Source organism: Amblyomma americanum, chromosome 7 (assembly GCF_052857255.1).
Source record: "Amblyomma americanum isolate KBUSLIRL-KWMA chromosome 7, ASM5285725v1, whole genome shotgun sequence".
NCBI lineage: Eukaryota > Metazoa > Arthropoda > Arachnida > Ixodida > Ixodidae > Amblyomma > Amblyomma americanum.
The window spans coordinates 153,762,692-153,779,496 of NC_135503.1; the positions used below are offsets into that span (position 1 = coordinate 153,762,692).

At 47.6% G+C, this 16,805-nt stretch overlaps 1 protein-coding gene across 1 annotated transcript in view; it reads left to right on the forward strand.

Moving 5' to 3' along the window:
• Positions 1-16,805, forward strand: part of LOC144096694 (potassium voltage-gated channel subfamily KQT member 1-like) — a 372,193-nt gene that overhangs the window by 336,579 nt on the left and 18,809 nt on the right. The window contains exons 10-12 of the mRNA XM_077629534.1: positions 3,215-3,288; positions 4,469-4,596; positions 7,987-8,083. Coding sequence (XP_077485660.1) covers positions 3,215-3,288; positions 4,469-4,596; positions 7,987-8,083 — 299 coding nt within the window. The remainder of the gene's footprint in view (positions 1-3,214; positions 3,289-4,468; positions 4,597-7,986; positions 8,084-16,805) is intronic.

Here is a 16,805-nt window from a genome sequence, read left to right on the forward strand (position 1 = left end):
GCCGTCGCTTGGTTAAGTAAGTTTTTGCACCGCATGCAAGGATCTGATAACTTCTGGAACCGTAACAAGCAGTAACCGTAAACGCGGAGCCATGCATAAATGGCACGAAAGTGTCATGTTTTGGCTGGCTTCCGCAACGGTCGATCTATCGCTGCCGTCCGCCGGCGGACCACATTATGCGCGGTCGTCTCGTTCAGAGCAGAGTGCAAAGAGAAGATTACAACCAGGGTTTTGAAGCTAAACATCCACTTACGTTTCGCTCCCAAGATTGATCACTATACTTCGACATGTTTGCTTTTTGTTATGCCTGTACAACTTGCTTTAGCAAGTATTGGTCTTAATAGAGCCATTTCTTCGCTTTTTACGGTTACATCAGCTGCTCATTCTGAAAAAAAAAAAGAAAAAAGTCGAAGATAAACTCTGCACTTCCTATGACCGTACAGGTGCGTCATATATTTTAATGAAAAAAACAGCAATAAAGTTTTGTGAGCACAAAACATTATTCGGCGAAAAATACCATAGCTTCTTTCTGACGTAAACTCCGTAAAACTTCCGCCGAATTTCAAAAAAAAAAATAAACCGAAAAGTCCTACCCCCCAGGTGTGTTTCACAGCACGCCAAGCTTGAAGTCCCGGAGGTGTTCACGGGCTCTGACAGAGGTCGTAACGGGGGGCTGCGGATAAATTTCGGCTGCAGGCGCTCTTAAACTTACACTGACATTGCCCAGGCACGGCCGTTTTCGCAAATTTTGCCTGCATAAATATCCGGCTGGTATTCACTCCTCTGACAAGCAGGCTTTGACAAGAATGTTTTGTTGGTTTTGTCAGCACGGGCAAACGCGCATGAGGTTGGTTGCCGTTCATGACACGAGCACCTCCACGTCTGCATTCCTGTATAACCTCTGGATATGAAGTTAGATGAAATGGTCAGAAGTCACCCGCACTTGTTTCAGTTCTAGCAGTTATTTTTGTCTTGCATATTTGCACGAAAAGTCTGAGCCCTTGTAGCTGCAAGATTCTTGAACATGGGCAATATTTACGCCCATTCACCGATAAGGGAGGATATTGCCACGGCCTTCCGTGATTTGTCAGGAGCGAATTAGCATTATTTTTTATCTTTGTGCTTAGAGCGTTATATGTGCATTTACTTGTACTCTGCAAGGTGTTGGCGCCCGTGATCTGTTATATTTCTGTGGTGAATACTAGAGCGTACGTCCAAAAGTGCTTGAGAAACGGAGTTAGTTTCATGTGCTTCTGGTTTAACCGCCTTTGTCTATTTCATTAGTTACGTGATTCAATGCCAGGTTAAAGGGATTCTAGGAAGAATGTCAGTGCATTAGTGGCGCGCAGCTAACGGTAATGACTTTCTACCTGTGGCTGGTTGTACAGAATTCAGCCAGTTAAAGCTGGAAACTGGTCTTCACTGATTTTATCTTATATAGGTTTCAGAGAAAAATTAAAATAGCAATTAGGTCTCAATGAAGGTTGCAGCAACCCTGAAGCTAGCAGCACATTCAGTTCTTTAGAACTATACTATACTTACTCAAACATCAGCGAAAATTCTAAGAATAAATTTTGCAGGCCCTGGCAAAAGCAGGCCTCCGTAGAAGGACCGGGTAGATTACTGCCGTCGTGCACCAACCAATAAGTAACAGCTGAACTAAAATAATCGACGAAACGCTGCTGGTCGTTCTGCCATAAATATTCTGCGCAAATGATTGGTGCTTTTTTGCAATGTGGCTGAGTACTCTCTCCCCTTCAATAAATCAAGGTACAGTCTACGACGGCTATTGATTCCTCAAGTCGATGCCGACTGTTCTCGCCAAAAGCATCTTTATTTGTTTCTTAAGGCCCAACATTACTTACTGCTGACGCTGCTATTTTCGCAGAAAACTAAGAGCATGTCTGCCTTCACCTTCTACACGCGTTCTGTGCGTTCAGCTAATTTATTTCTGGAACGGAAAATGTAAAATCATAAATTGCCTTAATAAGGGCACCATGGGCCAGTACAATCTCACTTAAAATGGGCGGTTGTTCAGCAGCAATTGGTAACTCAGTTACAGTAGAAAGGTAGTACAAAGCGTAGGTAGAACAGCTTCTCTATTCAAGGCAGAAAGGTGGTTTTGAAGAGGAGAGTGCAATACCATCAGGCATTTGAGGAAGAGACATACATCTGCATTTCGATGAGGACATATTGGAGAGGGACTGCCACAATGCCCATGCTCAGATTTCAGTAGTGAGACAATAAATCGTCCGCAATTACGGAGCTTCCCTCGCAGATGGAGGAGCAGTTTTTGTGCTCTCTTTCCACATTTATTCTTTTGCTTACATATCCTGAGTCCGGAGCTGTGTAAAAAGAATCCGTTTCTCTGAAAAAGTAATGGCCAGGAGAGAGTGATGAGGGTCCTTAAGTGAGGAACGTCATATGTTGCGCCGTGCAAGTAGAGACATGTTGCTCGCTGCCAGCTGCTAGATCCTAACCTTTGCTTTTTTTCTGAATGATACGGGCGTTAAGTGCAGGACTCACCGCGATGAGATTGTTCTGTTCCTACGGTCACTTATGCCTTGCGTGCACTCTGGTCATTTTGAGCGTTGTGCGCCTGGAAAATGGTGCAGCACGGACATTGAATCATGAAGGTTTTCGCTACTAAGTCAGCAACAGTCTTTCACAACGTGCATGAATCTGGTTATCTTTACACAAGGACGTAAGCCACTCGTTTAAGTCACGCTGTTGATAGTTGTCATACAGAAGGTGAAAGCATAACCATTGAACGTGGCCGAGCCACCAGATAAATCTTGGAAATGTGAGCTGCAGTAAGAGGCCAAAGTTGAAGAATCGCAGGACTACTCGTTCCAAATTCCGCTAATGCTTTGCGTGCATTCTTGTCATTTCTTCTGCTATCTCAGTTCACACAGATGGCTCAGTGTTTTGTGTGCCAGTGAAGGGCGTATACAGTTCTCCATCATGGAGAACTCAATGTGTTCGTGTGCAGTACTAACCGCATACTTGCCCTTCTACGCTAGCTGCTTGGCTTAGCGGCCATTGAATATTTATAAGGGGCGTTTCAAAACTGCCAGGGGGTAGGGATTTCGCACTTCTTACCAATATTGTGCATTGTTTTCGGCGTTCGATTGTGGTCGGATATGTAATAATTTAAAAGAAGAGCCCCACTTGACGGAGTCATCTATCTTTCCCTTTTACCCTACAACTGCAGACGAAGAGCCCGAAGAACCCAGGCTCACAGTGCTCACGAAACAGCATAAAAATGCCATCAGATCGCTCAGGAAGGTAAGATGACATACCTTATTGCTGTAAGGTCTTTTCATATTTGTTTTTAATTGCTGATGTAACGCTGTGAACTGACTGGCCTTCCAAATGGCAATGAAATTACTTTAGCACTCTGGCTACCCTTCGTACGGTTTTATTAGCTAGAGATCGCAAAAAATGGTTCCCTAGGCATGTGCTGTACATCTTGCGTCTTCCAGCCCACATTTTTGACACTTCCTATGACAGGTGTGAATTTGCGAAGACAAAATTACTCTGAGAAGAACTGTGCTGTTTTTTTTTTCTTCGAGCTGTAAATAAGAACTTCCGAGTTTTCTTCAGTTGCTCAAGTTTCGGAGCCGTTGCCTGGCCACTTAGTTTCACTTCTGGGAAGTTGTGCGCTGAAAATGAACTGTGCTTGATGTGACCGATAGCGCATTTAAGTATCTCTTTCTGTTTCACTCCTAGAGACAGGCAGATTCAAGATGATTTGGGTTTGTAGTGCCTGAGCAGAAGCTCTGAAGTAGACGCGGCAGACTGCGCACAGCGAGGGTGGAGATTGTGGTATCTTTCCGTTAGTGTGACATTCGAAATTCGCCCTTTTGGTAATTTCATTTGCTTGCTTCGCCTGTTCGCCGCCTTTCGGCGTTCTAGGGTTAATGCGTGAATGATCGAGCAGCTCGGCATGTGTAGTTTAGGTGAAGCTTATGCGACATTTGCACTAAAGCTTTGGAGTCAAGGGCCGGTATTCAGTAACTTTCCCGAAAATAAGCAGGGTCAGTTTTTGCCCGGTGTCTTTCTCGGTGGGTGTCGTGAGTCGGCAGCACTCACGTGCGTGCGGCCATATTTGGGCAAGAGTGGTTTCCTAGGTACGGTTCCGTTAAATATGGAGTCTGTCAAGCGCATCACGCTGATGGGAATATTGCTACTTCAACTAAATTAAATCGCCACCTGGAACACCGCACGACACGGAGGACGACTGTTGACCTTCGTGTAGTTTTTGTTGACCGTCGGTTGGTCGAACTGCAGATTTCAATCGAATGCAGCCATGGCGCTGAGTAGCAAGCCATTGTTGCTGCTTAAAATTCTCTACGAGGCTGAGATTACACGCTGCGACGTTTGCAGTTTATTATGAACAAATGCTTTGTGAGTTCTTTCAGCGTAATTAAAAATGTAATTCCTTTTTCTCCTGCTTCCATTCCAGATTAAATATTTTGTAGCGCGGAGGAAATTCAAGGAGGCCCTGAAGCCTTATGACGTGAAAGACGTCATCGAACAATACTCAGCGGGTCATGTTGATCTCCTTGGACGAACCAAGAATATCCAATTCAGGTGAAGTGCAAGCATTGACTGCCTACTTACTGTTGTTTCTTTAAGTACTTTGTAGTAAGTTAAACAGTGTTGCTCATCAGTTAACAAATTGTAATAGAGAAAAACTACAAACCACTGAGGCACGCTTCATCGAAATAACAAATAAGCATTTCTAGGCTTTTCGTAGCAAATTATACGCTGCTAGCTTGATAGAGTGAATCGGACACGCATGTGAAACTCAGCCCTGAAAATCCGCTTAGCTCGCAGATGACGGAGCTCTTCTCCCTATCGACAACAGCCTAGGGCTGCACAGACCACGACAGATGAAAAGAAAAGAATTTATTCTTTTCGTTGCGTTGTGTAGCATATGACTAGGAGCTGTTAATGCGGCAGATAGGCGTTGCAATCCGCATTGGAGATCACTTTAGGTGTACTGTGGCACGACCAACGTGCATTTCAGGTAGTAGTATGCACTGTGCAGTAGGCGAATACCCGAAATATTTCTGGTGGAATTCTGGTTAGTGGCAAACGCCCTTCTTTGATTAAAGTCAGCGTATATTTTGTTTCGACATAGTTAACTCGACAAATCTGCTATGTGGACGGGCGAGGTGAAAAAGACATCGGGAGATCTGAACAGGCGCAGTTTCATCACGAAAGAGATTTCAAATGAGCGAATGGTTACCCATTACCACCCATAGAAGCTCAGCCATATGGCTACCGAAGAAAGCTATACAGCCCTCACAGGAACTTCATAATTGAAGAACAATTCATGTATACAATATTCAGTATTTATGGCACCAAGGTTTTTGCGGCCAACGAGCGCCATGGCACAAGGTGTTTTCGCTTACTCAAGGTGAGGTCGAAGACACATTTTACAAGCAATCACTTCAGAAAAGCCCAGCAGTGGCCAAGGGAAAGACTGCACCTATTTTATCACCGCTGGGTACGCGGCGGCACTGTGGATCGAACAACGCATCCCCGCAAGCGAAGCTGATGCTGAGATCACTAGGCCACAGCTGCGGTGATGAATTCGTTTTATTCCGTGGATCGAACCCGCGACCACCGCCTAAGCGGTCTAGTCGCTCTACCAAACGAGCTAACCAGTGTGGCTAGGAGATGGTCGGGCGAGAACAAATTGATCAACAACTCGATGTGTTAACGATATTGGTTTAATGTGTTTAAGGGAATCCCCAAGTTTGGAATAAGGCTGCAAATAAGGGGTTAAATACTCATTGGCATATACATAACGAAAGGCATAGAGCGATCTTTTTTCTTTTTTTGGTCTGTAGCACCGCATTCGTTTCTCGGATGAGGTCGTATTTTCTTTAACTACGAAGTTTCTGCGCAAGAGGTATTGCTCTCCTGTGCGGAGTTACGGCTGCGCTTGAGTAATCACCACCCACTTCAAACCTTACTAGGACTTGGAGGATTCACCTAAACGCATTTTACCAACACCTTTCCCACTTAGTGTTGCTAATCGATTCGACGCAATCTCTTCTATTTGCTTGAGCCTGTGTAGCTTACTTAGCATAAGGCAACTACCCCGAGAGGCGGTGGTCCCGGGTTCGATGGCCAGCGTAGGATGTATTTTTGTAACCGTACAAAGTTCCTAAGGAAGCCGTTTAACTTTCTTTTGCAGCCGTACCGCTGAGTTTCATGTCATGTACAAAAACAGTTCGTTGTCATGTACTAGTACAAGGTCACGTACTACAAGAACAGTACAGAACACGAATTTTTTTTAGACTCAACTAACACGCGTCTGGGATTCCTTCAGTAAAGAATGCTCTGTGTTTGGAATTTTGCACTGATTCAAGCGGTAAAGCTGGTAGAGGGTGGTGACACTTCTAGAGAATGGTTGGGCATCACACTTAACGCGCCTAGAGGATCGAGTGGATCGTGGCAACTTTCTAGCACCCTCCGGACACCTGCCGATTTCTATTTACCATGGTTGCACGAATGCCCAGGGTTCGCTCCGTCTAATGCCTCTCGCCGTAAAACATACCGATCTGTGAAGAATGGCAGAGTGAACGAAGAATAGGGCGAAACGTTTGCCTACTGGGGCTCTCAGTTCAGGGCGCTCTCAGAGGTGGTCGGATGGGGCTGGTGGTTCCAGAATGAGATTGTCACAGACGGCCTTCTGTCCTCGGCTGATGTGCTTAAAGGGACTACGCAATAAATTAATTGAGATTACGTAAAGCAGACGAGAGATAGGCATTTCATCACTCGTCACTCCAGCGCAACAATTTTCAAGCTACCATCAACAACAACGAAGATATAGACGATTAAAAATTACGCTCCTCCTCTTCCCCCCTCAACTCCTACACGCGGGGCACCAGACAAAAATAAAGAAAACAGTTCTGGGACTGGGCCGCACCCGTGAATACATCATCCGCTGACGTTCCCTTTGAAACATCCGGTTGTTGCTCCTAGCACCCCAGCAGCAGCATCGGCGGCTTGATTGCGGCGCGCGTCGGGTTTCTTTGCTTGTCGTCTGTTGTAGTTAGCAGTAATGAACCCGGACCTCGAGGCGTGTCTGGTCGCTCATAAGGCCGCGATGGGCATCGAGCCCTATGCGTTCACGCCGTACCGGCTGGACGCCAGCAGCGACAGTAGCGACTCGGCGAACCACTACGAGTGGCTCCGGAACTCCCGACAGAAGGAGGCGGCAGAGGAAAATTGAAAACATATGCGAGAAGGCAATTACCTGGCTCGCGCTCTCCCGAGGAGCTCGCGCGGCGGCACGAGCAGACGATTTTCACGGCTACCGGAAGCGTTCCCGTGACGTCGTGGCTGCCGTGGCTCCAGTGAATGACAGCATGTAGTGTCCTGGTGACGTCATGGGTGCAGTGACGTCTTTTTTCACGATTTTAGTTTCAAAATCGCTCACTACGATCACACCAACCGGCCCGCGAATTTAAAAAAACACGGTTTTTAAAAAATCATAATAAATTGCCGGCTCAGTTCCGAAGCCTCATACTTGGTGTGAATGCTTCTTAGCATCATTTCTAAGCATTTACAAGCGACTTTTATTCATTGCATAGTCCCTTTAAGTTGAGCCTCCAAGGCGGCGTTTCTGTAATGAAACGTCGCAGCAGAGAGATCCGCTCTCGCGGGATGGTGGGAGCGGGGAATGCCGATGAGGAAGCCGCGTAATGAGTAGGAATGTTCTTCGGGGGTTGGCCTGGGCATTGAAGGTAGGTCTGAAGTGTTGCATGGAGAGGTAGGGGAGGAAGGAAGGTTTGGAATTTGTAGGCTGCGAAGTCTGGTGGCTTGTCACAAACGTTATGTGAGTAAAAGGCTAGACGAAGTGTGATTGCCGGGGCTCCTCGAATTAGAGAGCCGCAACTGCATGCATCATCTCGGTGAGAGAGCATGCAGGAGCAGCACTGATTTATTTTCCTTCTTCCACAGACTGGACCAAATACTCGGAAAAGTTGGTTCCAAAGCGAAGGACGTTTATGAATCGAAGATTAGCCTCGCATCTAGAATCGTGAAAGTTGAAAGGGCGGTAAGTAATCCTCTTTGTCTTCGCGCATCGTCGATAGCCGACCGGCGACGCAGGCACAAAGGTCAGCCGGCCAGTACCATAACCTTGCTCTATCGCCCAGGCCAGTGCGACGCATTTAGCTCGTGTCGGAGCACACCTCCGGCTTCGTGCGCTATTTATTTGAGCTGCTGCGCCCCTATTGGCGAAATGCGATCATGTGGCTCCAAAGTATGCATGTGCTGCAGAGAAGCTGACACTTGCACACTGTTAAAAACCCGACTCCTGCCTGACCAATTCCGCATATAGGGCATTCATTAACCGCTAACGCTATCTTGTCATGCTTAAGGCGGAGATTCAGTCCAATTTCGCCGGTGTTCCTCTGAAGCCTGCTTGACCTCGAAAATGTAGCCTCGAACCGAAGTGCTACCTCACCGAATTCGTATTTGGCCTAGCGACGCTAAATCCGCCGCTTTTATTTGCTCAATTGCACCCTTTCATTGAAAAACATTTGTTTTCTAACTACACGATGCAGTCTGTAAGCATTGGTCTCGTGCATTACGTACTCTTTGTACTCCTTGGTTTTTAGTACGTTCGCGCTGGACCTTCCATGCAGCCTCTTAACCGTTGTCTGTACGGTCCCTCTATATGCCTACCGGATAGTGGGCAAGCCGCCCTAGGTGGCCTGCCCACTCAAAAGGGCCCACTCAAAGACGTCAAAAGGGCTTACCCAAAGACAGTGGAAAAGAGAAATTTTGAAGTCATGCCTTATGTGCATAAAGTCGCCCACACCATCAAAAAGGTCGCCGGAAAGCAGGGCGTCAATGTTGTGTTTTCAGCTCCCTGCAAGCTTTCACGCCTGTGTTCACGCGTTGCACGTGGCGGGTCTTATCGGCCGGTTTGTTCGACGCAACATGAAAACCGCTACGTCAACTGTGCCACAGGTGTTGTTTACAAAATTCCGTTGACCTGCGAAAAAGTGTACATTGGGCAAACAGGCCGATGTATTAATGACAGACTAAGAGAACAGCACAACTCTCTGTCCCCTACTGACGGCGCTAACTTGCCTCGACATTGCCGGGAATGCGGTGCTACCCGCTATTTTCCAATGTTAGTATTGTCGGCAGAGGCAAGGGAAAAGTTGAGCGCGAAATCCTCGAAGCGTTCTTCATTAGTATTCAAGGAGATGATTGTATCAGCAGTCCTTCTATCTACCTCATGCAGAAGGAACTTAGCTTCCTTTCGCAACGGCGTTAGATTACAGCTTATCTTTTGATGTAGGTTGCTGCTAACTGAGCTGCGCAAACTTTGCCATTTTTCCTGGGAGTCTGTTTTCTTCTAACAAGCACAGTTGCTAGTCCAGTCGTCGTGTGTGTGCCTCGTCTCTTCGCTGTGTCCCGTTTTTTGACTGGTTTTACTCCTGAACATGTACCAACTGACCCAGATTTCAACACTACTGCCCAGGAGGCAGGTATGCCACTTAGGTCCTGTGGCCTTCTGACGTCCTGAAAAACTGCCCACCGTGGTGTGTGACAGTTCAAATAATGATTGGTAGCAAGTCGTTGCTCTTTAAGAGCAAACTGGGTCTCACAAGCCCCAACGATGGCAGCATTGCCATCGCATGGCAGTATACGCCAGGAGCGGTGTGAGGACTCCTAGAGAGCTACGAGTGTAAAGTAGAAAATGAACAATTCCGCACATATAAGCATTAATCCAACAACGTTTCGTGTCATACTCTTTTAAGGCAGAGCTTAGTGTCCCCGCCAATTTTTTAAGGTGCGCATACCAAATTAGTTATATTTGTTGGATAGAGAGAAAGGAAGAAAAGACGAAAGAAGGGACAGACGGGGACATAACACAGGCGTAACAAGAAGTAGTGGCATGCTTAGCAGGTTCCCTGTGGCCGTGCACGGTGTAGGGATGGGTCCGGTAGCCTTGCAAGCAGTAATCCCATGCAAGGCCTTACTTGCATGCCGAGAAAGTTCGCTTCAACTGGCTTAAGTGTGGTTGTTGCCCGACCCAAGTCGTCGCGCCGACTGACAGGGCCTGCTCAAACGCATGCATTCCTGTTTCTCGCGTCAAAGGAGGTGACACTAACCTCTGTGCAATCTTTTCTGCCTACCACATTTTTTGTGCTCTTTCTATCAGGGTTCTCAGCAAGTAGTATTAAGTGGTTTTATTAAAATAATATTAAAAAGGAAGGAAAAGATTTTTGCTAGCCCCGGTATTTGCATCGATACTGAAGCACCTGAGCTGGGGCAGCGGTATTAAAGGAGAGCAGGCAGTATGGAGAAGTGAAATGAAAGAGGAGATGGGACAGGAAGAGAGGACAGGGAGAGCGGTGATATACATAAATTATATACACAATAAGAAAATTCCAAATCGCCGAACTCGCTTTTCTACCTCTGTTTACTTACTTCGTATAGTTTTCTCACAGAAACATAGTGCTTCCTGAGAATCGCTCTGCGTTGTAACAAAAGCTCTAAATTGCGCCATACGGTTTATCAGATGTCTACCTAAATCCGCCGCAGTGGCTCAGTGGTTACGGCGCTCGGCTGCTGACCCGAAAGACGCGGGTTAGATCCTGGCCGCGGCGGCCGAATTTCGATGGAGGCAAAATTCTAGTGGCCCGTGTACTGTCCGATGTCGGTGCATGTTAACACAAGGTGGTCGAAATTTCCGGAGCCGTTCACTACAGCGTCCCTCATAACCAGAGTCACCATGGGATGTTAAGCCCCTATAAGACAGATATCTACCTAAGGAAAAGAAAGCGCGAGGGTAAATTTTTTGAAGGTTAATCATAATCACGGTGGGTAATCACAGCCGTAATCTTTCTTTTGGCGCAAAATAATAATTCAGGTAATAGCACAAGAAACAATTGTATTGCCACAAAGTTTTGTAATGTTTAATTGTTCGTGCTCAAAGCCACCGGCACGCGGCTTTATCATTCGGCTTCAAATGAGATGCTACCAAGTTTAACAGGAATGTCTTGGAAGGGGTGCGACTGGTTCTACTTTGTTCGTGATTGTCGTAGGCGATTTCCGTGCCTTATCTCCGAGCGCATCCCAGAGCGGCGGTGATTCTTTTTCTGGACGACCGCGGAACACACGTGCTGGTATCACTGCTGCCGAGTTGTTCAATTATTTTGTTGGCGCAAGTCAGCGCATAGAGAGTTCTCTTCGATGAACGCTAGTCTGATCGTCTGTCGTCCATGACGTAGTCACCACTACGTGACATCTGGTGGGCCGTCAAGTTGTAATGAACCCGAAGATGCAACCATCCACCCAGCCATTCCCTGTGGTTGTTCTTCAATCTCGTGAGCTCAAGCTGTATGACCGTGTGGCAGGGCTCTACACCTGGAATGACACCACGAAGCTGCGGAATGTTTATTTATTTTGCGTTGGAAGGCCCTGCCTTGCAGAACCTGGCATGGGAATCATAAAGTTTCTCTACTGACATGGTACCAGCTTCAAGAACGGTCTGGTCACGACGTTGTCAAGCCTCGTCGGGAAGGAACAAGCCGAGCTATTTCTTCAGTCCCGTATCCAGCTCCCGAACGGATTCGTGGTTGCCTGCGTGGGATAGATGAAACGCCTGTTCCGTTATGGTTTCCTTAACATGGCCGAGAAGAAGAAATGAAGCTTCTTGATGCCTGGCGTCCGGGAGTAAGTTTCGCCGGCCGTCGAAAACTGTCTCCAAATTCGCCTAAGATGTGTTGACCACTTGACTCCGAGACTCGGCAGTACAACCACCCGGCACCAGCCTGTGCCATTCTCCCTGACACGGCGACTGACACCATCCACAGCTTGTAGGCGGTTATCCGCGAAATTGTCCGCGAAGAGCTGGGTAGACTGATGGCGTCTTCTCCACAGGTTCAAGCAGCGGCTCTCAGGGATGCCGGGCGTTTAGTCCATCATGCGCTTGGCTCCCCTATCAGCTGCAAGTGCAACAAAAGCGCATGCTTATTTAAAGAAATAAGTTGGGCTAGTTGGTGCTTTTGATCCACAGACTGCGACATATTACTAGCGTTAAAATACAATGGACAAAGAGCAGAAACACACAGGACAGACGCTAGACTTCAACTGCCGTTAATTGCACACGTAGGAGAAGAAATCACTATGCGCATCTGCGCATGCTCGATATACAAGAGAAATTTGATTAACACGATCGCTGGTTATCGCCGAATATAGAGTACAAAAGAAAAAAGCAAAGTAGAGTAAATTCACAATAGATTGAACCACGTGCTTTTTGCCAGGTATGCAATTTCTTTACTCGTGAGGGCTATTGAAGGGGAGCTCACGCATTTCTCTCCTGCTTTATCGATACGGAAAGCCTAAAATATTTCCCTACCAATCTGCTTGTCGAACCGCCTCAGCACGCGAGTGCTGCGAAAAAGAGGGGTGCACTCTTCCCCCTCTATTTCGCCATCTTTCGTCGTTTTTCACTTGCGGCAATGGGCCGCCAAATAACCACCTCCCATCAGCGCTACGACTGTTCTATGCTTCCGCAATCTTTCATTCAGGCACAGGCCCGTCTGGCCTATGTAGCACTTGCCACAAGTCAGTGGTATCAGGCTGACCACTCCAATGATGCAGTTAACAAACCGCGTGGCGTGCTTGGTTTCACAGGCTCTGGCTTCCTTGGTGGTGTTCACCATGCGGCACATCCTGGAAAAGAAAATTCTTTTGTACTCTATATTGGGCGATAACCAGCGATCGTGTTAATCAAATTTGTCTTGTATATCGAGCATGCGCAGATGCGTATAGTGATTTCTCCTCCTACGTGTGCAATTAACGGCAGTTGAAGTCTAGCGTCTGTCCTGTGTGTTTCTGCTTTTTGTCCTTTGTATTTTAACGCTAGTAATATGTCGCAGTCTGTGGATTAAAAGCGCATGCATGTCCTCCAATTTCAAATAAAAATTTTGAACATTGGAAAATTGTAAGATGTTTTACGAAAATAATAAGGGCAATGATCCTTCCTTTTGATGTGTAGCAAAATCTTTGCTGTAAAGTGCTTCCATCAATCGCACCGAACAGTTGAGACTCCCATAGAAAACCAATGTGGAACGCTCTTGATAATAGCAAGAACAGAAAAAAAAGTTCAAGACGGTGTTAGGGTGATCTGCGTATCCACTGATTGTTATAGTGAAATCTTGCATTATAAGTAAAAATTGCGTTCATAAAAGGTTTCCCGCTCAAAAACGGTTTTGTCCAGAATTGTTTTGTATTGATATGCCGTAGACCGCTGCATTACACAATGCTGTGCTTCGACAAGACACCCTAGCCCTTCTTCGGCATGAAGCAGCATTGCAAGACCACTGCTCTGCAGTCCCAGCCCGCACAGCCTACGAGCGACGCGCCAGCCCCAGAAGGCGTGACGTCTGGGGACTTGGCAGCAGTGAGGCAGCAAAGGACGCTTTCTTCACCAAGCAACTTCGTTCCGTGCCGATTCAGATACAACCCGACAACGAGCGATTTTCCACTGGTGCCTACGGCTGCCCTTTGACTGCATCAGATAGCGAGGCCAAGAACTTCAGACTATCATCGCCTAAAGAGGGGCTTGACCCTTAACGACCGCTGCCACGTTGTCACCTGAAGGCTACAAAAGCTGAGAACATCGGTGCCTCTAGCCACTTGGCAGCAGCGAGGCAGCAAAGGAAGCTTTCTTCACCAAGCAACTTCTTTTCTTGTCTATTCAAATACAACCCGACATCGAGCGATTTTCCACTTGTGCCTACGCCTGCCCTTTGAATGCATCAGATAGCGAGGCCAATAACTTCGGACTATCATCGCCTAAAGAGGGCCGTGACCCTGCACGACAGCTCCCACGTGGTCACCTGAAGGCTACAAAAGCTGAGAATATCGGTGCCTCTTGCCACTTGGCAGCAGCGAGGCAGCAAAGGACGCTTTCTTCACCAAGCAACTTCGTTCCGTCCGATTCAGATACAACCCGACAACGAGGGATTTTCCACTGGTGCCTACGGCTGCCCTTTGACTGCATCATATAGCGAGGCCAATAACTTCGGACTATCATCGCCTAAAGAGGGGCTTGACCCTTAACGACCGCTGCCACGTTGTCACCTGAAGGCTACAAAAGCTGAGAACATCGGTGCCTCTAGCCACTTGGCAGCAGCGAGGCAGCAAAGGACGCTTTCTTCATCAAGCAACTTCTTTCCTTGCCGATTCAGGTACAACTCGACAACGAGCGAGTTTCCACTGGTGCCTATGGCTGCCCTTTGAATGCATCAGATAGCGAGGCCAATAACTTCGGACTATCATCGCCTAAAGAGGGCCGTGACCCTGCACGACAGCTCCCACGTGGTCACCTGAAGGCTACAAAAGCTGAGAATATCGGTGCCTCTTGCCACTTGGCAGCAGCGAGGCAGCAAAGGACGCTTTCTTCACCAAGCAACTTCGTTCCGTCCGATTCAGATACAACCCGACAACGAGGGATTTTCCACTGGTGCCTACGGCTGCCCTTTGACTGCATCATATAGCGAGGCCAATAACTTCGGACTATCATCGCCTAAAGAGGGGCTTGACCCTTAACGACCGCTGCCACGTTGTCACCTGAAGGCTACAAAAGCTGAGAACATCGGTGCCTCTAGCCACTTGGCAGCAGCGAGGCAGCAAAGGACGCTTTCTTCATCAAGCAACTTCTTTCCTTGCCGATTCAGGTACAACTCGACAACGAGCGAGTTTCCACTGGTGCCTATGGCTGCCCTTTGAATGCATCAGATAGCGAGGCCAATAACTTCGGACTATCATCGCCTAAAGAGGGCCGTGACCCTGCACGACAGCTCCCACGTGGTCACCTGAAGGCTACAAAAGCTGAGAATATCGGTGCCTCTTGCCACTTGGCAGCAGCGAGGCAGCAAAGGACGCTTTCTTCACCAAGCAACTTCGTTCCGTCCGATTCAGATACAACCCGACAACGAGGGATTTTCCACTGGTGCCTACGGCTGCCCTTTGACTGCATCATATAGCGAGGCCAATAACTTCGGACTATCATCGCCTAAAGAGGGGCTTGACCCTTAACGACCGCTGCCACGTTGTCACCTGAAGGCTACAAAAGCTGAGAACATCGGTGCCTCTAGCCACTTGGCAGCAGCGAGGCAGCAAAGGACGCTTTCTTCATCAAGCAACTTCTTTCCTTGCCGATTCAGGTACAACTCGACAACGAGCGAGTTTTCACTGGTGCCTATGACTGCCCTTTGACTGCATCAGATAGCGAGGCCAAGAACTTCGGACTATCATCGCCTAAAGAGGGGCGTGACCCTGCACGACAGCTACCACGTGGTCACCTGAAGGCTACAAAAGCTCAGAACATCGGTGCCTCTTGCCACTTGGCAGCAGCGAGGCAGCAAAGGACGCTTTCTTTACCAAGCAATTTCTTTCCTTGCCGATTCAGATACAACCCGACAACGATCGATTTTCCACTGGTGCCTACGGCGGCCCTTTGACTGCATCAGATAGCGAGGCCAAGAACTTCGGACTATCATCGCCTAAAGAGGGGCGTGACCCTGCACGACAGCTCCCACGTGGTCACCTGAAGGCTACAAAAGCTGAGAACATCGGTGCCTCTAGCCACTTGGCAGCAGCGAGGCAGCAAAGGACGCTTTCTTCACCAAACAACTTCTTTCCTTGCCGATTAAGATATAACCCGACAACTAGCGATTTTCCATTGGTGCCTACGGCTGCCCTTTGACTGCATCAGATAGCGAGGCCAAGAACTTCGGACTATCATCGCCTAAAGAGGGGCGTGACTCTGCACGACAGCTCCCACGTGGTCACCTGAAGGCTTCAAAAGCTGGGAACATCAGCGCCTCTAGCCACTTGGCAGCAGCGAGGCGGCAAAGGAAGCTTTCTTCACCAAGCAACTTCTTTTCTTGTCTATTCAAATACAACCCGACATCGAGCGATTTTCCACTTGTGCCTACGCCTGCCCTTTGACTGCATCAGATAGCGAGGCCAACAACTTAGGACTAGCATCGCCTAAAGAGGGGCGTGACCCTGCACGACAGCTATCACGTGGTCACCTGAAGGCTAGAAAAGCTGGGAACATCGGTGCCTCTAGCCACTTGGCAGCAGCGAGGCGGCAAAGGACGCTTTCTTCACAAAGCAACTTCTTTCCTTGCCGATTCAGATTGGACAGCAATTTTACGGTTATTTATTTAAGTCGCATACTGCTGCTTTCGCTTCTGCCAGTGTTGTTTTCATCATTCCTGTTTGCTTGTCTGTACAGTAACATGGGAGCGCGTTTTGAGGACTTCAGGGAAGAGTTAAAGAAAGAAATGAAAGAATTCAGAGCAAGGTTGAACGACACCTCCGAAAAGAACTGAGAGAGATTAATGAAAGTCTTCAGTTCTTCGACAACAATTTTGAAGACGCTAAGGCAAAAAACGAAGCCGTAGAGAAGGAAAATGCAGTATTGAAAAAGGAAAACGAGGCCCTGCGGAACGACTATGACAACATAAAAAAGCAACCAGAGGAGCACGATCTTACGATCGTAGCACGAGAACAGTACTCTAGAAACTGCAATGTCTTAATGAAAGGTGTTTTGCAGGAGCAAAATGAGGATGTTACAAGCACTGTATGCAAGGTTGCAACATTGCTAGATATGACAATAACGCCTGATGACATTGACGTTTGCCACAGAGAAAGGCTCGCAATGACTCAACTCGTGCAAACATTGTTGTTGAACTGAAAAGCCGATCGCAACGCAGCCTGCTTCTTCAGAAGGCCAA